The sequence below is a fragment of the Myotis nattereri genome (genome assembly GCF_964212035.1).
Source record: "Myotis nattereri genome assembly, chromosome: X".
Taxonomy (NCBI): Eukaryota; Metazoa; Chordata; class Mammalia; order Chiroptera; family Vespertilionidae; genus Myotis; species Myotis nattereri.
Genome location: NC_138078.1, coordinates 139,330,405 through 139,355,347, shown reverse-complemented (window position 1 = coordinate 139,355,347; position 24,943 = coordinate 139,330,405). Strand labels below are relative to the sequence as shown.

Below are 24,943 nucleotides of genomic sequence, written 5' to 3'. Positions count from 1 at the left end.
ATGGATGCTGTAGTGCCCTCTGTGCTGAAGCCAGTGGACACCAAAGTCCTCACCCAGGAGGGCCTCACACCCCTTGCAGAGATCGCTGCAGTACCAGGACCGATGCTGCGGGGGGCGCTGTTGCGCCCAGGATTTGGAGGAGCAGTAGAGAAGCCAGTCTGGGTGAGGGGCTGAGGGCCATTTTCAGGCTGACCAAGCACCCTGGCAGCGTAAGTCCCAGCCTCTCCTTTTTTTCTTTTTTAATTCTGAGATTTATTTCCTTCTATAATTGAAACTTTGTTGCCTTTAGCAGAGGCCTGCAGAAAGCTTGGCTTCCTCCATCGCTAGGGGCAACTCATTCCTGCTAGCTCCAGCTCCGTGGCTGCGGGCAGCCATCTTCGTTGGGTTAATTTGCATGTAGTCGCTATGATTGGCTGGTGGGCGTGGCTTAAGGCATAGGGAAAGCATGGTCAATTTGCGTGTTTGTCTTTCATTAGTATAGGATGGAACATATGCGCTTATGTGTTTATTTCTATATGATATACTATCCCAGGTATTTTACAAGAGAATACTTACTCTTTACATACATGATTTATTCTGCTACTCACTATTCTAATTAGTCTGTTCTTTACATACTATTCAGATAATAATTTTTGAAAAGCCAGCACTAACCCACCAAGATGGTTGTCAGGTGGTTATTAGCATAGACTCTGAATAACATACCTCAACTGTCCCAGCTTTCCCAAGGCAGTGGTATACCCTTAAGGTTACTGACATTTGTGGTCTGAATGCCCAACATTTGTGTCAAGATAGCATAAGTTTAAAATCCTTCTTCCTATTTTCCCTGTCATCTGCGTCATACAGCCTATAGCCCCCTCCCAACTTCCCTACTGCCCCTACTCCCACCCCAGACACAAGTGCCAGCTCATCACAATTTTCAGTCTCCCTTAGGGCCTGCTCCAATTTTATTGTTCGGATACTATGGTTCATATTGTGTTTATTTTAAGAGTTATTTTTTTACAACGCTTTTAGATGGCAGAGAAAAATAAATATGATGGTATACAGATATCCTAGTAAGTCATTACTCCCTCACGTGTATAATGCCCCTCCGCCATTATCAATGTCCCCAACCAGAGTGGTACATTTTTAAAGATAGATGTGCCTACACAGATACAGCATCATCAACTTGGGGTAAATACTTATGGAGTTGCTGAATCATATGTTAAAATTATGCTTACTATTCTAAGAAACTGCCCAAACAGCTTCCAATGCGGCTGTACTATTTCACTTTCCCACAGGTAATGAATGCAAGTTCCTGCCATTCCATATCCTTGACAGCATTTGGTGTTGTCACTGTACCAAATATTGGCCATTGTCGTAAGTGTTTATTTATTGGGTGTGTGTGACATTATTAACAGACAGCTCAAACCTTCAGATGGCTGTTGTCAACTGCAGAAAAAGCACAAGTAAGCCTTTTGAGAGTTTTACCCAAAGCATCTTGAGCCTCCATAACCACGTGAGACAATTCCTTATTAGAACTCTATGTGTCCATGGTTGGGTTCAGTTTCTCAAAGAAGGGAGAATCATCCACCCTCCCTGACACTCTTGTCCTCCTGATCAGGGTTTGCCTTTTGTATTAGGGAAGGGGAAGGTATCGCTGGATTCCGGGAGGCCCAGGCAGGTGGAGAAAAGGGGGGAAAACTCAAGCACTCCCATCTTCACTCTATTACCCTGCACTCAGGAACCTTCATCACTTGACTGCTCCACATGAATTGCTCCCAAGTCCTAGTTGCCCCCCTCCCCTCCTGCCCACCCATGACCGTATACTCATTGCAAGTGCCCATGATCCAAACAAGCTCCCCACTTCCACTTTCTGCCTCAAAAATATGCCTGAAGGACTCTATGAGAAAAGCAGCCAAGGCAGCACATTCATCTTGCATGTTTAAAAATTTTATCTGACTAGTGGGTGCAGAAGAGAGTGGGAAACCCATAGGAGGGACCAAGAGACCATAGGGAATCTGCTGTCATCATCCAGAGGGATGGTAGTTTTATAGGGGCTATTGGGACACTCTGGACTTGGACTGGAAATGGAGGTAGACTGAAGAACTGGAACCTGTGGAGGGAAAGACAACAGGGAGAGAGGCCCCACCACCAGGTTTCTGACTTGACTTGGCAGTGTCGGGCCGGATTGCAGGTGCAGAAGTCCAGTGACCCGTTTCTGAGATAAAGGGAAGGTAAGGCAAGGTTGTCCTGGAATGGGCAAGGCTCTTGGTCTACAGTATAGCAGCACTGCAGAGGGCAGGAGGAAGGTTCCTGCCTCACTGAATGGATCCAGAACACAACAGAGGCCTGTCTGATGACATCTGGTGGTTCTATGACAGGGCTGATCACAAGTCTTTGCTGAGCAGCAAGGTCATTTCAAACAAGGGCTCCCACATGTATTATAGGCTGTGTATGCAGGATGCCAAAGTCTCACAATGGGCGCAAGAGAGGGATAGCAGAGCTTGGACAAGGCAGTGTCTACTCCAAAGGGGTTTGTGTCCTGGATGTCAATGGGAGAACATTCCAGAAATCTGGTATCTAGCTGTGATGACCCTCTGTTTGCTGAATCTGTGGCCTGGGACTCCAAACACCTGCAGATTCTGGCTCTGGAGCTAGAAATTAATGGTTTATGGAAGGAGGTAAGGACATTCCCCTAAGGGGGCCAAGATGCTTTTAAGTTGAGATATTCTCTGGAGAATCGAATCGCAACACAGAGTCTTTGAAATCCAAATTAATGTCAGTTGACAGCTCACCATAGACCACGTACAATGCCCAGCAAGACACAGGGATCATCTCCTCAAAGCCTCCCTGTGCCCTCTTGAGCTGCCATGTGTCCCTACCCCTTAATCAAAGTCAGTGTTTTCTTTGGGTGGTGCAGAGGTTAGAATCAGCATATGAAAGATGTGAGTTATTCATGGCAGCTCAGAGTGCATCCTCACCTGCTTTGCATCTTGGCTGTGGCCCACACTGTGTTCCTGTCCCAGGCTTCCCCTTTCAGTATTGACATGATTTTCTGGGCAGCTTTTGAACCTGTGCCTCTGAACAGCACTGTCCACGTCGTGGAGGCAGAGCCTTTCTGTGTCCATCAATGGCTCAAGGCCATGGTGAGGTCCCTGGAGGCCTTGCTCAGGACCACACCCTCAACTCCTACAGGCTTGTTTGCACTTCCCCCACAGGTAGGCTGCACATCACATATGCCTGTCCACAAGACTCCCTCTGACTTGGCCCCTTGTGATCTCACCATGAAAGCCGGTTCCTTTTTGGTGCAAATACAATTCAGCCCGCATGCATTTGATGCCTTCTAGATGAAACGCATTTCCATGTGTTTCTCTGATAAGGTTTTAAAAGGGTTTTTCTTATTGAAAATAAGCCAGGCCACAGGGACAAACCATATTGGAACAGACAGAAGGAGCCACCAGAATGTCCCTAAACTCTGATGATTAGCTCCATCTTAGGACCTAAATAACCACCGTATCATTGCCCATTTATATGTGTAATTATCTACGCTATTTCATGATATGGCGCTAAGTCTCCACGTTTCACTGTTACCATAAACTGTCAAACATACCTAACACTAAAGAAAATAATAAAAACTCCAGTTTTCCTATCACCCAGGAGCATTGATGTGGTGCCTTATGTGCTCCATTCATTCTTTTCTTGTTTCGCTTCCTCCTTTTCTTTTTCCTCTTCCTTGCTTACCCACTCCATTCCTTCCTTTCTCCCTTTATCCCTTCCTCCTTTACTTCCTTCCTTCCTTCATTTTTAATTTTCTTGCTGAAGCTCTTTGAACCAAATCTCAGATACCAAGTCAGCTCAATCCTACATACCTGAGGGTGAAAACTCTGAAAACATAAGGACTTTAAAACATAATTTTTATCATCCAGGCAAACCAACAATCCAGTGTATCTTCTTTATATTCCTTTCACAGTCAGATGGTTGCAATTCTCCCACATATTTCTTTGTTTGTAATGAAACCAAATTAGGTTATACATTGCATTTTTCATGTCCCTTAATTCTCTCTGTCACTGCTTAATGAGTAGAAGCATATATGAATCATAAATGTAGATGTATTTCCCACAGGGGTATTACTTTTCAATCTGAAACCACTATACATATATCCTGGAGGTGGCCAAGGAATTATAAGGATTGTGGATGTTGGGAGCCAGAATTCTCACTGATAGAGTAAAGGGTTAGAGATAATCCAAGGGAGCAGACCAGAGGTCCCTTGCGGTAATAATGGGTTAGAGCTGGAGACATCAGTATGAATTTGTGTTAAGCTTAACACAGACACCTATGGTGACATACATATTTATAGATATATGTATATACATAGGCTAATAAACACACTTATGTTTACTTTTACTCTCAACTGAGACAGCTAGAACAAAAACACTCCAGGAATCATGAGCCCACCAAGTGCCCACCTCTAGGTTTCTAATACCATTCTGTAATGGAAGGAAGCAGAAATCCATGGGGAGATGGCTTATGCTATGACTAGAGCAGGGAACAGACAAGACAGCCTACAACATCTTGTAGTGGCCGAAAGTGAGGTGGTGCTAAAAAATACAATACTGGAAGTAGGTCAAGGGGACATAAGAACCAATGGAAAGAACTTCAAATGGCCAAAAATGGAAAAAGTTGAACAAAAAAATAAAGTAGTATTGATTGTCATACAAAGCAAAAAGCAAATATCCTACTGAGATAAATCAGGGTTTGAGTAAATCCATAAATGTGTAAGAGTAGAAAAATCTCCCTTGGAGTATCTGCATTCTAAATCAATCATGCAGATAGATACCCATTCTCCAATGAGGTGGGCCATTACATCACTATTTTTTTAAAATGTATTTTATTGATTTTTTACAGAGAGGAAGGGAGAGGGATAGAGAGTTAGAAACATCAATGAGAGAGAAACATCGATCAGCTGCCTCTTGCTCACCCCCTATTGGGGATGTGCCCGCAACCAAGGTACATGCCCTTGACGGGAATCAAACCTGGGACCCTTGAGTCCGCAGGCTGACGCTCAATCCACTGAGCCAAACCGGTTAGGGCATAACCCCACTCTTTGAGGGTCTCTTGTGTCCAGTGACTTCCTTCTAAAAGGGAGGAACAAGAGTAACTTTACAGAGGAGATACCTGATGAAAACTATCTCAAGTTGGGCAAATCACAGACACGGAGAAAATATTTTAAGTCCCATATCTCATGAGGAATTCGTGTCCCAAATACATAATTTTAACTACCTGATGGAAATAAACAAACCAATACAAATATATAACTGATTTAAGGACACTTCACCAAACAGGATATATACCATAGATCACACACTAACGAAAATTAAAAGCACACATAAGCATGCTGAGCATCGTTTCTCATGAAGAAAATGCAAATGTGAACTACAGAAAATATTCAACTGCAAAGCTATCGGAATGGCTAGAGTCCCCAAACCTGCAAGTGCCAAACTTGGGAGAGGATGAGGAACTCTCCTTCATTGTTAATAGGGAAGAAAATGTTACAGCCACTTTAGAAGAAAGTTTGGCATATTCTTATAAAGTCAAACATGGACTTGCCATTCGATTCAGAAACCCTAGTTGTCAGCTTTATCAAGTGAATTTGGGGTCCATAAAAAACACCAAAACGATGCATGATTAGAGCAGTTTGATTCATAATTCCCAACCGAGTCTTCCTTCAAGAGGTGAATTCATGAATAAACTTTGATAGAGCCACAAACTGAAACTTGGATTCAAAGCTGAAGCCACCCTCAAATGTTCCAGAAAAAAAGAAAGGTTCAAAGGGAGGTCTTATCAAATGGTCAGGGAGAACTCATCAGACTCTTATGCTGCCTTTTCCAAAGCATACAAAAAGATGGGCAATTGTACAACTCGTCCTCCCAGACTACCTTTCTTTTATTCAAAATTCTGAGAAATTCCCACAAACGGAGCTTTTGGAACAAGTTGATTCACATAGCATAAAACAGCCTGTACATACTAATGGCATATTCAACTCAACAGTGCATTATGTGAACAAGCAGCCTATCAGCCTATATCCAATAACTAAAATGAGGATTTAATGTTATAAAAAAATTCTATTGCAAGTCTATGCACACAAAATACAGTAAAAAAATTTTTTTTCATTGCAATGGCTACAGAGAGAGAACCTTGCAAAACACACACACACACACACACACACACACACACACACACACCACAAAAACAAACAAACAAACAACTTTAATATGAGTTCAGGGAAATAACTTTGAACAAACTTAGCCAAAAGGGAATTTCCATTTCCTAAAATTGAGAGCAACCTACTTAAGTGTGAAACATTAAAAGCATTTCCATTAAAGGCAGGGACAAGTCAGAGATGTGGGCTGAGGGTATAAAAGTAAACATGAGGTATGAATATGGAAGAGACACAAACAGTATCTGTTGATAATATGATCATCTAGCTAGAAAATTCAAAAATGGAGATCTGGATTACTCAAATGCATAATAAACTGTATGGAAGATCACCATAGCAATAACAAAACCTTCCTCACAATTAATAACTAATTAGAACATGGAATACAAAAATCTCGTTGACCACAGTTATAAAAGCCAAAACTTAACCAAGAAGTATCCTAATTTAAAAAGAGTCAACTAAAAATAATACTGAGGGATTCAAGTTAAAAAAAAAAAAGTGCCAAACTAATGGAGCAGTTTCCATATTCATTCATGGGAAACACAATATTGCAAATATGTTGATTCTGCTTAAAATTTTACAAATTTAGTGCTATACAGGTGTTGCCCAAATAACAATTAAGCTTGGACTGATGACATCTGCTCCCTAAATAAACGGAGGGAAAATATCTAAGGAAGAGATTGGAGGGCAAGGGCTGGGGGAGTATTTAACAATAAAATCTAAACAACTTAATATGAGCAAGCCCCTCGGGGAGACAAAACTGGTGAGCTGGCATTTGTGGTTGAGGTGGTTGTGTGGGGGAGCTGGGAAGTGGTTGAGGACTGGCCTTTAAAAAGCATTGTTTCAATAGATTATAAAGAATAGGGAAGAAATAGAAAAGCAAGTATCAGAGGAAATCATGCATAGTAAGATTAGGTAAGCTTTCATAAAATAACTTGTCTAGTATATGGAAATACATAGGACATAGACATCCATGCATATATATAAATATATACATATATACACATATATACACATATATACATATATATACATATATACATATATACACATATATATACATATATACATATATACGTGTGTGTGTGTGTATATATATATATATATATATATATATATATATATATATATATTAGGTATGTAGTATGGGCACCTATAGATATATAAACACGCCTGATCAACATTTAGGCTATATGTGTACACATACACTATATATCCAGATCTATGCATGCATATACATATATGCAAAGATTTATGCATAAATAAAATGTATAAAAACTAGGTAGAGGTGCAAAATATAATAATTACTATGAATGAGGATCAAAAAGGAACAAAGCCTGCAATGACAAGCAAAAGTAGACAGATAACCCCGAAACCAGAGACCCGCTCCAAATCCCTGCTGTAACTCAGCGAATTTACTGAAAGGAAACATGTAGAACACAATGTTTCCATAGAGCCGGGCGGTCTGGGGAAGAGGCACCATGGGAAGTGGGGGCAGGGGAGGCAGTTAGGGTCTGATGCTCCCCAGGGACCACGGCTCTGCAGCGCCCCCTCTGGGAACCGTGATGTGACCACGGTGTCCAAGCCAGGGCTGTGAGGACCCTCCAATAAGGACTGAGGGCTCCAGCCGCCCACGCAGAGGGCCCACCCCGGGACGAAGGCTGGTGCTCCAGTGAGATCCGGGTACCTCAGGCAGGGCTGTCCGGCTGCGCAGTCCCGCCCACCACCCGGACTCTAGGACCCAGAGGGACCTGGGGAGGCCGACACTTGGCCTGAAGGGCACAGACCCAGGTCAGCACAGGGTGGGGGCCCAGGCCATCCAGACCAGGTAGGGACCAGAAGGGGGGCTGGGTACAAAGGAGCGGAACTCCGCCCCGGTCAGCAGGCCTGGATGACCCCACAATTGGTTTCCGGAAGTGATGTCACTGACGCATTGACTTCCGCCTGAGAAGCCTAGGGGAGCTGAGCGCCATCTTTGGGACGCTGGCTTCGGGTCGGTAGACGGTACAGGCGCTGAGGGGAGCCACTTCAGGTCGGCACCGGCGGGCCCAGGCTCTGCCTGGGATCAGGGTGAGGACCAGACGGAGGTCCCCGGGAGCCAGTTCAGCCCCTGCCGGGAGCCCTGGGGAGTGAGGCCCTCAGGCCTCCCCTGGGGTCTCGGGGTGAGGGCCTCGGTGTGGGGGTCCGGCCTCCCGGTTCACAGAGGGTGGGTCCCAGGACCTGCAGGCCTCACGGTGAGGCCGTGGGGGGGGACAAGGTGACTCTGGGCCCAGAGCAGTCAGTCCCGGGAGCCCCAAGGCGCGGGGGGACCATAAGCGGCGAGGCCTGACTTCCGGGTCCTCCGGGTCTGAGACCCTCGGGCGGCTCCGTGTCATGGCGGCGTCTCAGGTCCGCAGAGGGGGTCCGGACCTGCCCGGGGTCAGTGTGGGGACCCTAAGGGAGACTGGGGTCCTGGACCCCAGAACAGTGTCCACCCGGCAGGCCTCCTGGGGGTGGGGGAGGGGTGCTTTCACGCATTGTGATTTGTGATTTCTGCATTGGGTCTGAGAGACACGGGGGTTTGGTAGGAGGAGCAGGGCTTCAGGCAGCACAGGGGGACCCCAGGTCCCGCTGCTGTCAAGTTGGGGACCCTGAGGGCGATTGGGGGCCCTGGACCCCAGAACAGTGTCCATTGGGCACGCCTCCTGGGGTTGGGGGAGGGGTGATCTCACGCATTGGGTTTGGTGTAAGGAGCAGAGCCACAGGTCCGCTGAGAGAGAACAGACGGGCCCAGGACCCCACAATATAGGGGACCCCATAAAGGGCCTCCCCTGCTATGAGCCATGGGAGACCCCATGTCAGATGACCCCTTGAGGTGTGTCCTGACTTCCGCATGCAGGTCTGAGATAGGCTGGGGCTCACTGTAAGGAACACAGCCACAGGAGGATGGAGGGCACCCTGAATCCCACAACCAGGGGACCCCATAAACCCTACCCTGCTATCAGCCTTGGGATGTTCCCTGGTGAAAGACCAAGTGCCGAGTTTCCTGACTTCTGTATCCAGGACTGAGTGAGACTCAGGACTTGGTGAAAAGTGTAGGGAATCACACTTCTAGGAATATTTCCCTAAGAAACCGGAAATACCAATGAGAAAGAATGTATGCACCCCTATGTTCATAGCAGCACAGTTTACAATAGCTGAGATGTGGAAACAGCCCAGGTGCCCATCAATGACCTGATGAAAAAGCCGTGGTACATGTATGCCATGGAATACTATGCAGCTGTATAAAGGGAAGGGTCTCTTATCCTTTGAGACAGCAGGGAGGGACCTGGAGAGTATCGTGCTAAGTGAAATAAGCCAGTCAGAGGAAGATAAATATCACATGATCACGCTCATATGTGGAATTGAATATACAAAGTTAACTCATGAACCAAATAGATACAGACACTTGCAAGCATGGGACAGATTGGGGAATCTCAGAGGGAAGGTGGGGAGGGTGGGAAGTAATCAACCAAGAACCTTGTGTGCATATATGCATGGCCCATGGACACAGACAATTGGGCAGTGAGGGCGGGGGAAGGGGACAGGGGTGGGGTGGAGGGGGTCATTTTGTAATCTATAGTAATAAAAGCATTATATGCTAATTAGACTGGACACCCTTCCGGGCATCCTTCCTCAGGAAGCCAGGGCCGGAAGCCAGGGCTGTGAGGGAAGCCCAGGTCTCAGGTGCCAGAGGGAAGCTGGTGCCGACAGCCAGGGCAAGGAAGGCCTACTCCTGCATAAATTTCGTGCATCAGGCCTCTAGTTCTTTCAATAATAACGAATTACTAAAAAATTAAAAATAAAAATAAAAAAAGCCATATAGGGAATCAGGTCCACAGAGAGGAGGGCAGTAGTACTACCCGGACTCAAGTGGCATTTAATGCCTTCAAATCAGGGTCTGTGACACTGTGGGGTTTCGTACACAAACCAACCCCAGGGAGGCTGAGGAAGGACCAGGACCTGCCAGGGTCATGATGGGGACCCTGTGTCAGGACAGAGGGCACCCAGGACTCCCAGTGTAGAGGCTGCACAAAACCCCACCTTGCTCTCGGCCTTGGAAGGGCACAGGGCTGGTGACCCCATGGGGTGTCCCCTGATTACAGCATGCAGGTCTGAGGGAGACTGGAAACTTGTTGAAAACTATAGGGCTTCCCTCAGGTCCACAGAAGGGATGCAGAAGCACTGCCCAGAGTCAAGGTGATTTTCCTGACTTTTGCATCCGGGTCCGACAGGCTCTGGGGTTCGGTGTAAGGAGCAGGGTCTCAGGTGGGCAGAGGGAAGAGTCAAGGTGAGGAACCACAGGGAGGACTGGGGGAATCCAGGAACCCTAACCGGAGGGGAGTCCACAGAAGTCTGCCCTGCTCAACGTGTTGGGAGGCCCTGTGGTGGATGACCATGCAGAGAGGAACCGCAGAAGCCCAGGCCTGATGTCAGCCCTGGCAGTTCAGGGGGAACCACAAAGGTGGCAGAGGGGAGGGCCCGGGTCTTGCCCCGAGTCCAGGTGAACATGCAAAGGGAAGACTGAGGGACCCAGGACCCCACAACAGAGATGCCCCACATTACCCCTACTGTGAACCCTGGGAGGCCCCCGGTCCATGACCACATGCTCTCTTCCTGACTGGGCATCTCATGTTGACAGAGAGAAGGTTCGAGCTCCAGCCAGGAGTCACGGTGAGGATCCTGCAGGAAGACAAGTGGACTCCACCCCCTGAGCTCTGAGGGGTCAGGCTCCAGGTAGGCAAAGAAGGGGACTGCAGGGCTCTGCCAGGATACCAGGTGAGGACCCGAGTTAGGACTCAGGAAGCCCCTAGCACACCTTGAAGTATGTATGCCTGAGGCTTGGCCAGGGCCATAAGTGTCCGCAGTGTGCCTGTTCCTGCCAGCAGCACCTGCAAGCCTCATGGTAGGCCTGTGGATTTGGGTTGCTTCCAAACTTCTACCTTAGGAGTGGCAAAGGGAGGTGAGGGCATTTTCCTGAAGGTGCTGGATGCAGGGCAACGTGGGAGGTGTGCCAGGTGTGGGTCTTGAGGCAGGATGGTGGTACCTCCCACCCCAGTAAAAACAGGGACCAGCTGGCTTAGGCTCTGCTGGCACAACTGGGTCATTCGGCACGATAGTTAATGTGGTGTATCTTGACGTCCCCTTTGGAGGTCACAGAGAGATGGTGGACATGGCCTGCAGTATTCATTCTCAGTTCAGCGGAAGGGAAAGGTCCCAGGCACTCTCCGAGTAAACCTGGGTAGCTCGGGGAGGAAGGAGGATACCACACTCCAGACAATGGGTGCCCCGAACCCAGTCTGTGCTGCTGTCAGCCCTGGGAAAGGCCTGGCATGTGTCTGGAGAGGTGGTTCCTTCACAGGTTTGTCTCAGGGCACTCGGGAAGGACAGGGCCTTGGTCAGAGGGAATGGCTTCAGTTCATGCACAGATGAGCTGAGGTTGTGGAAGGGTCATAAAGGTGTGAATGCTTTCTTGTGGGAAACTGCAGCTATGTGCTCCCCGAGAAAAGAAGAGAGCCCTCAGCATCAGGGAGTGTCCTGTCCTCAGCATCCAGATTCCCCAGGCAGGGGTACCTGGGTGTGACATGCTCTCCCTTTCCACATGCCTGCTCCTCCTGAGCTTTTGTCACTGAGGACAGTTATTCAGGGTGAAATCGGGTCAGCCGGATTCAGATCCAGGCCAGGCCAGGAAGAAAGGCAAGTATCCTCAGGCCAGACTAAGGGAACTCTGTACCCAGAACGGATGGGCCCAGGCCCTGGTGTTAGTTGTGTGGGAACCTGGACAAGGGTGGGGACAGATGGAGCTCCTGTTCACTTTTGTCTCAGAGCTATCAGCAAGGTGAGGACCTTGGTGTGAGACCACACGTCCTATCATCCACCGAACCACATTTTGTCAGCAGAGAGAGGAGTCCCAGTTCCTGCAAGGAATCAAGGTGAGCACTGAGGAGGAGCAGAGCACATGGGAACCCAGACCTACCCTGCCTCCTCTGTCAGCAATGGGGAAACTCGGAATAGGGCCTGGATTACCTCAGCTCACTTCCTACTCCTGTACCTCAGGGAGGTGCACCCTAAGTCTAAGTAGATTGCGCTCAGTCAGCAGAGAGAGTGTCTGAAACCCTGCAGTGTGTCATGGTGAGAAATGATCAGAGCCTTAACCCAGCGTAGATGGACCCAAATCTTCCGTCCCCCCTTCTTGATCCTCTGGGAGAGGGATCACATGTGGAGCCAGCTCAGTTTCTTCACTGAAGTGTCAGGTGTGTGTGGTCTTGTTCTGAGCATTTGACCTCAGGCCAGCAGAAGGCAGTGAGAGGCCATGCCCTGGCAGGGGAAAGGTGGGTATCCTACGTGTGCAAGGAGGAACCTCCCACCCACAACAGAGGGGATCTCAGAGAGTCCTGCCGCCCCTCCTGTCAGCTTTGGGGTCCCAGGAATGTGCTTTCCATGTGCATGCTGAGGTGCCCCTTTGTTCCCTCCAGAAGAGGCCCCGGATTGGAGGAGGTGAAGGCCTTGGTCTACTCTACATATTCTCAGGTCACAGAGCAGCAGGAGGCCAGGAAGTGCTAGGAATTAAGGTGAGGTGCTGACCATGAATATGTCCCCATGGGCTCCCCACCCATGTCAGAGGGTCCTCACATTGCCTGACACCTCCACACCCCACCGTCAGCTACAGAACCCTGTGCTGTGCCTTCTATACCCTGAGCAGTCATGTCACTTCCTACTTCAGGTTCTTAGTGGGCAGGCTGATCAGGAGTGAGCCCTGTGAGGCCCATGTACACCCCTAAAGGGGAGACCTGGAAGTCACCTTTGTCAGAGCCGCCTAGGGTGTGTTTCTCAGCTCATGCCTCTCTCACTCCCACTCTTCCCCAGGCCCGTGGTTCCTCATCGCCCATCTTCTGCCCACACTCGGTCACTGTTCGAGCACAAGTCATCATGCCTGGTCATCATATGAGTGAGCCGTTGAAGCCTGAGGAAGACTTTCCGTACCCAGTTGAGATCCCTGACTTGGTGGCGGAGGAGCTGTTCTGGGCTATGCAGGAGGAGGAGGTGGAGGAGGAGGAAGATGCCCTGTCTCTCTCCTCCTCCCCCTCAGTCCTGTTTATAGACAGCCTAGAGGAGGTGTCTGCTGCTGAGACATCAAGTCCTCCCCAGAGTCCTCAGGGTGCCTGCCCCTCCCCCCATGCCATGGAAGCCTTTCCATGGAGCCAATCTGAAGATGAGAGCGCCAGCATCCAAAATGAAGAGGGTCCAAACACTGAGGGAGGCCCTGAAGATGATGCCGATTTCTTGCTCCACAAACCACTGCGTTTGAAGATGAGGGAAATGGTGGAGTTCCTGCTCCTGAAGTATCGTGCAAAGGAGCAGACCACAAAGGCAGAAATACTGAGTAGTGTCATCAAAGAGCACCAGGAGCACTTTCCTGAGCTCTTCAGTGCGGCCGTTGAGTACATTGAGTTGGTTTTTGCTGTTGTTGTGAGGGAAGTAGACCCCAGTACCCACACCTATGTCCTGGTCACTGCCTTGGGGCTAACCTATGATGGGATGGTGAGCGATGAGCACAAATTTCCCAACACAGGCCTCCTGGTCACACTTCTGTGTGTGATCGCCTCAGAGGGTGATTGTGCCACTGAGGAGAAAATCTGGGCTGTACTGAATGATTTAGCAATGCATGATGGGGAGGTACATTGTCTCTATGGGGAGCCCAGGGAGCTCATCACCAAAGTTTGGGTGCAGGAACAGTACCTGGTGTACCGCCAGGTGCCCAATAGTGATCCTGCACGGTATGAGTTCCTGTGGGGCCCCAGGGCCCACGCTGAGACCACCACGGCGAAAGCCCTCAAGTTTATGCACACGGTTAGTAGGGATTTCCGTCTCCTCCCATGCCTGCCTGAAGAGCCTGAGTGCAATGAGAAACACTATGCCTGAGCCAGAGTTGCATCCAGGCACTTTTCAGGTCCATGTGCATTAACTTCTTTTGCTGGGCATAAAGTGCGTCCAATTTTCAACTCTGTTTGAGAACAAACCAGTAGTGAGGCCCAGGGAAAGGTTTAGGTTCCTATTGTGATTGAGAAATTTATGATTTATTATTTTGTGAATTTTTAAGGAAATTTTCTAATGTTCCTTTACATAGAAGTTTTCATAAACTTTTAGCATGTAAGTTTGTAAATGACATTGATCACATATATATTTCTACATGTCCAGCTCAAGAGTAAGAGATTTGCTACTGTGTAATGAAAATTGGGACCCTTCCCATCCTAGTTTGTGATTCCAATCTAGATAACATGACATTATAATAGGATTTCCTTGGAAATGTGTAAGAACTTAGCAGTAAAATCCATGGAGTTAAGAAATAGAAAAATAAAAGCAAAAGGTTGTTAATTTTTGCTTCTTATATTTTCTCATCTGTCTTTCCATGAAACAGCTTCTCCAAGGATCCTTGGTTCAGGCAAGAAAGTGGGGGGATTTCATCTGAATAAAGACGACCCCTGCTCAGTGGTTCATTTACTCCCCAGACATTCACTGAGCCTGTGTCCTCTGGAAGGCCCTGTGTTAGTAGTGGGCACACTAACATAAGCAGGGCATATCCACCCACAGGATGATAGTGCAGGAGCTGAAGTCATATAAGGAAGGGGTTAGGTGTCCCCTTAATCCTGCAAACAAGTAACAGAACAGGTGAGGCGGTGGGCCTCCAGCGACCAGCACTCACTTGTGAGTGGACTTCATTTTTACCGCAGCGTACTTGCAACAGCATGGATGGAATTGGAGAGCATTATACTAAGCGAAATAACCTAGTCAGAGAACGGTAAACATCACATGATTTCACTCATATATGGAATATAATGACCGACATAAACTGATGAACAAAAACAGATCCAAAGACAAAGAAGCATCGATCAGACCATCAAACCTCAGAGGGAAGGTAGGGCAGAGTGGAGGTAAGGGGGGGAGATCAACCAAAGGACTTGTATGCAAGCATATAGGCCTAACCAATGGACACAGAGGCCAGGGTGTGAGGGCATGAGTGGGGGGTGGAGGAGAGCAATGGGGGGATAAGGACACATATGTAATACCTTAGTTAAAAAATGATGTGCATGGCCTGAGCCAGGGTACTTGGGAAACTGTGATTCCCTCTGCTGGGGTTGATTGTAAAGAAGCTGGGGGTGGCAGCTTTTTCTAATTTCATGCCATTGTTATCCGAGAAGATGCTTGTTATGATTTTAATCTTCTTGAACTTGTAGAGACTTGTTTTGTGTTTTAACATGTGGTCTATCTTTGAGAATAACACATGTGAACATCAGAAGAACGTATATTCTGCAGCTTGGGGGTGAAATATTCTGTAAATGTCATTTAAATTCACCTGAACCTGTCTGCCATTTAGAGTCACTGTTTTCTTGGTAATTTTTTGTCTGGAATACCTATCCAGTGAAGTCTGTGGGCTATTAAAGTCCCCTACTATGACTTTATTGCTGTTGATCTTTCCCTTAAAGTCCTCTAATGTTTTTTTTTTAATTTTCTTTATTGAGGTGCTCCTAAATAAATGGCATGAAATTAGAAATCAGTTACAGTAAAAACACTCAAAAATATTCAAACACATGGAGGCTAAATAGCATGTTACTAAACAATGAGTGACTTACTAATAAGATCAAAAAAGAAATAAATAACTTCCTGGAAACAAAAGAAAAGTACCACACAACAAATCAAAATCTATGGGACACAGCAAAGTAGTCCTGAGAGGGAAGTTCATAGCACTTACAAACCTACATCAAAAAAAGAGAAAAAAAATTAATAAAATATTTAACCATACAACTTAAAAATTAGAGAACAACAAGAAAAGCTCTGAGCAAGTAGGAGGAAGTAAATACATAAAAGTCAGAGCAGAAATAAATGACATACAGATGAAAAATATAATATAAACGATCAATGAAACCAAGAGTTAATTCTTTGAAAATATAAACAAGACTGATGAACCTTTAACCACATTCAAGAAACAAAGAGAGAAGACCCAAATAAGTAAAATCAGAAACAAAAGAAGTGAGGTAACAATTGACCCCACAGAAATACAAAGGATTGTAAGAAAATACTATGAAAATCCTTATGCCAATAAGCTGAACAAGGTGGATTAAGTGGACAAATTCACAGAAATATACAATCTTCCAAAACTGAATCAGTGAGAATCCATCTTTCAATCTGGGGCTGCTGGCTCTTAACCACTCACCTGCCCTCTGCCTGCCTGATTGCACCTAACTGCTCACATGATGGCCTGATCTCCCCTAACCACTCACCTGCCTGCCTAATTGCACCAACCACCTCTGCCTGCCTGCCTCATGACCCTTACCCACTTGCCTGCCTGCCTGATCGCCCCTAATGACTCTGCCTGCCTGCCTCATTGCCCATAACTGCTCGCCTACCAGCCTGATCACCTGTAACTGCCTCTGCCTCAGCCCCCGCCACAGTGACTTCCTCCAGAAGGACTCCGGGAATGATGTCTGGAAGTTCATTCAGGGGTCTGGTCTAATTAGCATATTACACTTTTATTATTATAAACTAGAGGCCCGGTGCACAAAAATTTGTGCACTCGCGGGGGGGGGGGGGGGGAGGGGGGTCCCTCAGCCCGGCCTGTGCCCTCTCGCAGTCTGGGACCCCTCGGGAGATAACGACCTGCTGGCTTAGGCCTGCTCCCGGGTGGCAGAGGGCAGGCCCAATCCCTAGGTGCAGCCCCTGGTCGGGCTCAGAGCAGGGCTGATTGGGGAGTTGGGGCGCCGCCCCCTGTCATGCACAGAGCAGGGAGATTGGGAGGTTGTGATGCCACCCTCAGTCACGCTCAGGGTAGGGCCGATTGGGGGGTTGGGGCACCGTCCCCTGTCACACTCAAGGCAGGGTCCATGGGGAGGTTGCGGCGCCACCCTCGGTCACGCACAGAGCAGGGCCAATCAGGGGGTTGGGGCACTGCCCCCTGTCACTCACAGAGCAGGGCCCATCAGGGGGGTTGGGGCTCTGTACCCTGTCACACACAGAGCAGGGCCAATCAGGGGGTTGGGGCGCTGCCCCCGTCACACGCAGAGCAGGGCCCATCAGGGTGTTGGGGCACCGCCCTCTATCACCCACAGAGCATGGCCGATCAGGGGGTTGGGATGCTGCCACTCTCACACTCAGGACAGGGCTGATGGGGAGATTATGGCTCTACCCCGTCACACACAGACTAGGGCCCGTGCGGGGGGGGGGGGGGGAAGCTTCCCCCTATCAGGCACAGAGCAGGGCTGATCAGGGGGTTGGGGCGCCTTCCCCTGTCACGAACAGAGCAGGGTGGGTAGGGGGGTTATGGCCCGGCCCCCTGTCACACACAGAGCTGCAGGGCAATCAGGGGGTTTGGGCGCTGTCCCCTGTCATGCTGATCCTGGTGCTGGGAGGCCTCTTGGCTCCGCTGATCCCGGTGCTGGGAGGCATATTACCCTTTTACTATATAGAATAGAGGCCTGGTGCACGGTTGGGTGCCGGCTGGTTTGCCCTGTAGGGTGTCCTGGATCAGGGTGGGGGTCCCCACTGGGGTGCCTGGCCAGCCTGGGTGAGGGGATGATGGCTGTTTGCAGCTGGTCACACACCCTTCAGGGTGGGGGTCCCCACTGGGGTGCCTGGCCAGTCTGGGTGAGGGGCTGAGGGCTGTTTTCAGGTTGTGGGTGACTGAAGCTCCCAACTCTGCTCCTTTTTTTCTTTTTCTTTTTTTTTATTCTGGGCCAGCTTTAGCTTGAGGCTTGGCTCCAGCTCTTAGCCCTCGGCTGAAAGTAGGTTTCTGGCCTTTGCTTACAATGTTGCGAATCTGCTGGCTGAAGTCTGGCGGTATTTGTTACAGAGTTTCTTACACTGCCCGCTCAGAGGCCTGCAGCGGCAGGCGGGGAACGTTGGTTTCCTCCGTCACTGAGGCAACCAAGCCTCATGTTAGTTTCAAGCTGCCTGGCTGGCGGCCGCCATCTTGGCTGACAGTTAATTTGCATATCTTGCTCAGTAGCCAATGAAAAGGGTAGCGGTCGTACGCCAATTTCCATGTTTCTCTTTTATTAGTGTAGATAGTACTGGAAGTCTCAGCCACAGCAGTCAGACAAGAGGAAGAAACAAAAGGCATCCAAATTGGAAAGAAGGAAGTAAAATTGTCATTATTTGCAGATGACATGATATTCTACATAGAAAACCCTAGGACTCCACCAACCAACTACTTGGCTTAATAAATGACTTTAGCAATGTAGCAGGATACAAAATTAATACCCAGAACTAGATGGCAGTTTTACACACCAACAATGAACTCTCAGAAAGAGAAACTAAACAACAACAACAAAAATACCACTTACCATTGCAACAGCAACAAAAAAATAAGATACTGAGGAATAAAGTTAACCAAGGAGATAAAAGACTTGTACTCAGAAAACTACAGGACATTGAAAATAGAGATAGGGGGTGATATACAGAAGTGGAAGAATATTCCGTGTTCATGGATTGCTAGAATTAATATCATTAAAATGTCCATACCACCCAAAGCAATCTATAGATTAGATGCAAACCCTATTAAAATACCAATGGCATATTTACAGATCTAGAACAAATACTCTAAAAGTTTACATGGAAGCAAAAAAGACCCTGGATAGCCAGAGCCATCTTGAGAAAGCAGAACAAAGTTCGAGTGACCACACTATCAGATATCAAGTTATACTGCAAAACCGCTGTAATCAAAACAGCTTGGTACTGGCAGAAGAACAGGCATATAGATCAATGCAAGAAAACAGAGATGCCAAAAATCAACCCAAGACATTACACTCAATTAATATTTGACAAAGGATACAAGAGGATACAATGGAATCAAGGCATGCTCTTCAATAAACAATGTTGGGAAAGTTGGACAGGCACATGCAAAGCAATGAAACTAGACCACCAACTTGCATCGTACACAAGAATAAACTCAAATGGATTAAAGGCTTAAGCACCAGTTGTGAAACCATAAAAATCCTAGAAGAAACCAAAGGCAGCAAAATCTCAGACTTCTCTCTTAGCAATATGTTCGCCAATGCATCTCCTAAGACCTAGGATAAGGGAAACAAAAGAGAAAATAAACAAATGGGACTATATCAAAATACAAAGCTTCTGCACAGCAAAAGACAACATCAACAAAATGAAAAGGGGGCTCACTGTATGGAAGAACATATTTGCCAATGATACATCTGGTAAAGGGTTAATAACCAAAAATATATAAGGAACTCATACAACTTAACAAAAGGAAGACAATCCAATTTTAAAATGGGCAAAGGACTAAATAGACACTTCTCCAAAGTGGACATACAGATGGCTAAGAGACACATGATAAAATACTCAAAGTCCCCGATCATCGGAGAGGTGCAGATTAAAATGACAATGAGGTATCACCTCACACCTGTTAGGATAGCTACCATCAACCAATCAACAAATGACAAGTGCTGGCAAGGATGTGGAGAAACGGGAGCCCTAGTACACTGCTGGTAGGAATGCAGACTTGTGCAACCACTGTGGAAAACAGTATGGAGTTTCCTCAAAAAATTAAAAATAGAACTCCCATTTGACCCAGTAATCCCACTTCTGGAAATATATCCCAAGGAACCCGAAACACCAATCAGGAAGAATATACGCACCCCTATAGTCGTAGCAGCACAATTTACAATAGCTAAGATCTGGAAACAGCCTAAGTGCCCATCAGCAGATGAGTGGGTAAAAAAGCTGTGGTACATCTATACCATGGAACACTATACAGCAGTCAAAAAGAAGGCTCTGTTGCCCTTTGAGACATCATGGAGGGACCCAGGGGCTATTATGCTAAGCGAAATAAGCCAGAAAGGCAAGTATCACAGGATCTCACTCATATGTGGGGTCAAAGAGCAAATTAACTGATGAAGAAAATAGATCCTGAGACATAGAAAGAACTTGGGTGCATAACCTATGGACACAGGCAATAGTGTAGTGAAGGCCTGGGGCAGGGGCTGGTTCCGGCTGGAAGGGGTCCATGAGGAATAGGGGACCTCTGTAACACGGTTGGCAATGAAGACAAGAACAAGAAAGGCGGGCTTAGGTAGGAGGGGGACAGTGGTCTTTGGGACAGGAGTCCACCACTGGCCCAGGTCAGGGGACTCGGGAATCAATCCTTTCCTTTCTCGGCAGCACCCGCCCCCTGCTTTTGGCTGTCCTTGAGGCAGGCAGCAGAACCTCCGATTCTGTTCGGGTCCACCTGCCTTCCAGGACGGGCCTCAGGCGGGGACATCCATCAAGAGCAGGGCTTCTGGTTAGCAGAGGGGGGCCGAAGCTGCCTAGAGTCAGGGTGAGCAGCGGGGGCGGAAGAGACCCTGCCCCCACCACAGGCTCAACATGGAAGGGCTTCTGGGACGCGGACCACACACGCCTCATCCGGGTCTCAGAGATGCTGCCTGAGCTCGTTCCTCACTTCCGCATCCGGGTCTCTGAGACCCTGGGGATGCCCAGGAGATCCTAAGCACAGTCACATCCCGAGGGCGGCCCGGGACCCGCCCGAGTCCAGGTGAGGGTGCCCGGGAAGGCGAGGGACCCCGGGCCCTGGGACAACGGTTTCCGTCCTGGGAGGCCCCTGGGGGTGGCCACACGCGGCCGGTCGTGGTTGGCGCAGCCAGGTCAGGGGACTCGGGGGTGAGGGGCGAGGCGCGTCCCTCCACAGGGCCCAGGCGGGCCCAGGGCCTCCAGGGTCCATGTGGCGGGCGGCTGCGTGGGAGGAGGCCCCGAGGCCACCCGGGTCCCGCAGACTGGGCTGGCCCCAGGGCCCCTGCCGTCAGGAGCAGAGCCAGCCCCGGGCCCGCAGGGGGTGAAGCCCACAGCGGTAGGCAGCCTCTGTGACCTTCCCGTGGGCTCCCATGACGCGGGCCTTGCGGGGCTTGGCGGGGTGGGGCGGACCTCACCTGGGCTGAGGCGGGCCGGGCCCTGCGGGAGTCCCGGTGAGCACCCGGGTCCCACCGCACCGCAGCGGGAAGCCGCACAGGTGCCCCTGCTGTCCTCTGCGAGGGGCCCCGTGGCGGGTGGCCATGCGGGGTGTCCGGACTGCACAGCGGGGGCTGGGAAGGGGCGGTGGTAAGGAGCTGGGCCTCTCCTCCGCATGGAGGCCAAAGCAGCTTCCCAGAGTCCCGGTCAGCTCGCAGTCGGGGATGGGAGGACCCCAGACCCTCACAGAGCCAGCCCGCAGGACTCGGGAGGGGGACACGCGGGACATTACCTGACCTCCGCAGGCGGGTCTGAGAGTCTGTGGGGGTGGCTGTGAGGATGAGGACCCCCGTCAGCACAGGGCGGGGGCCATGTGGGAGGATGACCACACCCCCTTCCTCCCTTCCGCTTCCAGTCCCGGTCTCAGAGACTCTGGGGGTTCAGTACAGGGAGGAGGACCCCATCTCGCAGATGGTGGGCCAGGGACCCTGGAACCTAGACCAGAGTCAGTCCTGGTCTCAGAGACTCTGGGGGTTCCGTACAGGGAGGAGGACCCCATCTCGGCAGATGGTGGGCCAGGGACCCTGGAACCTAGACCAGAGTCAGTCCCGGTCCTAGAGACTCTGGGGGTTCAGTACAGGGAGGAGGACCCCATCTCGCAGATGGTGGGCCAGGGACTCTGAAACCTAGACCAGAGTCAGTCCCGGTCTCAGAGACTCTGGGGGTTCCGTACAGGGAGGAGGACCCCATCTCGCAGATGGTGGGCCAGGGACCTGCCAGAGTTGAGGTGAGGACCCTGAGGGTGGATGCAGGGACCCTGGAAACCAAACCAGAGTCAGTGCTGGGATCCCGCTGGAGGATGACCACACACAGCTTGTGCTGACTTGCACCCCCGGGTCGGTACCGGGAACAATACTTGAGAACGGCAGAGGGTGGGCCCAGGGCCCTCCACGGTCCATCCGCCAGGCCTCGTGGAGGATGATCCTAGGGGGCATTTCCTCATTGGTGCATCTGGGTCTGACAGTCTGGGGCTTGGGTATAAAGAGCAGGACCTCACACCAGCAGAGGGTGGGGCCAGCACCTGCCAGAGTCAAGGGAGGTTCCTAAGGGAGAACTGAGGGAACCTTGCATCCCACCACAGTGGGAACCCCACAGACGCCCGCACCTGCTCTCAGCCCTGGGATTTCTGGAATCGCTTTCCCATGGCTTCTCCCGCTCCCTTTGCTCTCAGGAAGGCGAAAGAGGTGGGGCCTTGCACAAAGGGTGAGGCGTATGGACAGCAGAGCCAGGACACTCGGGCACTGCAGGTGGCCAAGCTATTGGCCATGCGGGAGGAAGGATGGGGAATTGTCCTCCAGAACAAATGTGGGCAACACGGACAGGCACCCCACTTCCGCTTTCAGCTCTGACACACCAGGCAGGGCTGTCCAACTGAGAGCGCTCTGATGTGGCTGGGGGGGGGGGGGCAGGCTCAGGTTGGTGAGAGACCTGGACTGAGGGGAGCACATGCAGGTCAGCAAAGGAAGAGGGGGAGGTGGCCCGGGCCCTGACCTCTTTGCAGGTGAGCAATCTGAGGAAAGACAGAAGGAACCCTAATGCTCCTCCCCTGCTCCCGAGTCTTGCTGTCTCTTTTCAAGGTTCAGCTGAGGACTGAGGAAACCCCTCACATCACAACAGGGGGAGTCCCAGCCTTACTTTGCCATTTCGGTCAGCCACGAGAGAAAGTGGAACATGGTGGCTAGCCGTGCTGTCCCTCACGTCCTCCACCAGTGACTCAGGAAGGTGAGCTTTTCTGTCTGAAGGTAAGTGGCATCCGGTCAGCACAGGAAGTTATCCAAGACCCTGTCAGATGTCACAGTTAGGACTGAGGGGACTCCCCGTCCCAGGACGGATAGACCCCACAGAGTTTGGCCATGTCATACTGTATCCCGTGGGAGGTTCTGGGCAGCTGTGGTCTGTTGCGGGCCCGCTCACTTTCTTCTGTTCAGTTTCAGGGGTATGTAGCCTTGTTCTGAGAGTTTAGCCTCAGGTCCAGCAAGGGGAGGTTCCAGGCCCTGCCAGGGGAAAGGAGAGGACGCTGAGGGAGGACGCAGGAGACCATCCAGCCCAGAAGAGTGGGGACCTCACAGCATCCTGGCCTCCCTCTTGTCAGCACTGGAGGCCCATGGCTGTGCATGCCACCTGCACGCTGAGGTGTTTCCTCCTTTCCTCTTACAGGTGCTCCAGGAACCAGGAGATAAAGGCCTGGGTCTGAGGCACAAAACACAGGTCACAGAGCAGACGAGGTCCAGGCAGTGCCAGCAGTCAAGGTGAGGTGCCTGCCCTGACCTAGAATGGGTCCCTAGGGTCTCCCCCATGCCAGAATAGATGAGAACTCCCTCAGTACCCGACCCCACCCCACTGCCAGCCACAGAGCCCTGGCCTATGCCGACTGTACCCCAAAGAACCATTGGACTTCCTCATTCAGGATCTTAGGGGACAGGCCACCCAGGAGGAGAGACCCCAGTGAGGCCCAAGAGCACCCCTAAAGAGGAGACCTGTACTCCCACTTTCTCACAGCTGCCAAGGGTGTACTCAGCTGAGGCCACTTACCCTTCCTCTCTCCCCCAGGCCTGTGAGTCCTCATTGCGCCCCTCCTGCCCGCACTCCTGTGGCTGCCTGACATCAGTCATCATGCCTCGAGTTCCAAAGCGTCAACGCTCCTCGCTGGAGATTCCCGTGTCTGTGGAAGAGGATTCTTCCTCCTCCTCCTCCACCTCTTTTGCTTCCTCTTTCTCCTCCTCCAGCTCTTCCTCTTGCTATCCTCTGCTTTCAAGTAACCCAAGCACCTCAGAGGAGGAGGAGAATGGGGAGGAGGAGAATAGGGAGGAGGAGGAGAATGAGGAGGAGGAGGAGGTTCATGCTGCTGCTGGGGCATCGAATCCTCCCCAGAGCTCTCCAAGTGCCCATGCCTCCCCTACTGCCTTTGCCGCTGCTGCTCCCTTGAGCCAATCCATCAGCGAAGAAGGGGAGGGTCCGAGTACCTCCTGGGCCCTGCCAGGCCCAGAGTCCTTGCCCAAAGACGTGATTAATGATAAGGTAGCTGATCTGGTAAGGTTCCTGCTCCTGAAGTATCGCACAAAGGAGCTGACCACAAAGGCAGAAATGCTGAGTAGCATCATCAGAGAGCACCAGGACCACTTTGCTGTAATCTTTAGGGAGGCCTCTGAGTGCATGCAGCTGGTTTATGGCATTAATGTGAAGGAAATGGACCCCACCAGCCACACCTATGCCCTAGTCACCAACCTGGGCCTCACCTATGATGGGATGGTGAGCGATGAGCACAGTATGCCCAAGACTGGCCTTCTGATACTCATCCTTAGTATAATCTTCTCGGAGGATGATTGTGTCCCCGAAGAGAAGATATGGGAAGCACTGAATGCCATGGGGGTGCATGCTGGGATGGAGCATAGCATCTATGGGGAGCCCAGGGAGCTCCTCACCAGAGTTTGGGTGCAGGAACAGTACCTGGAGTACCGGCAGGTGCCCAACAGCGATCCTGCACGGTACGAGTTCCTGTGGGGTCCCAGGGCCCATGCTGAGACCACCAAGTTGAAAGTCCTGGAGTTTTTGGCCCAGGTCAGTGGGAGTGACCCCAGATCCTTCACACGCTTCTATCAGGAGGCTTTGAGAGAGGAGGAACAGAGAGCCCAGGCCAGAGTTAGCACCACAGATGATACTACTGCCATGGCCAGTGCAAGCTCTTCTGCCATGGCCAGTAGCTTCTTCCCTGAGTGA

The 24,943-nt window shown here is 50.0% G+C and overlaps 1 protein-coding gene across 1 annotated transcript; it reads left to right on the top strand.

The window, feature by feature from the left end:
* On the top strand, positions 1 to 24,943 carry LOC308511887 (melanoma-associated antigen 10-like; the record flags this gene model as incomplete). The annotated part of the gene is made up of 5 exons (XM_081081725.1): positions 1 to 162; positions 13,082 to 13,258; positions 13,526 to 13,756; positions 23,384 to 23,475; positions 23,953 to 24,943. The coding sequence occupies 5 exons, from the start codon at positions 1 to 3 to the stop codon at positions 24,941 to 24,943; spliced, it is 1,653 nt and encodes a 550-aa protein (XP_080937851.1).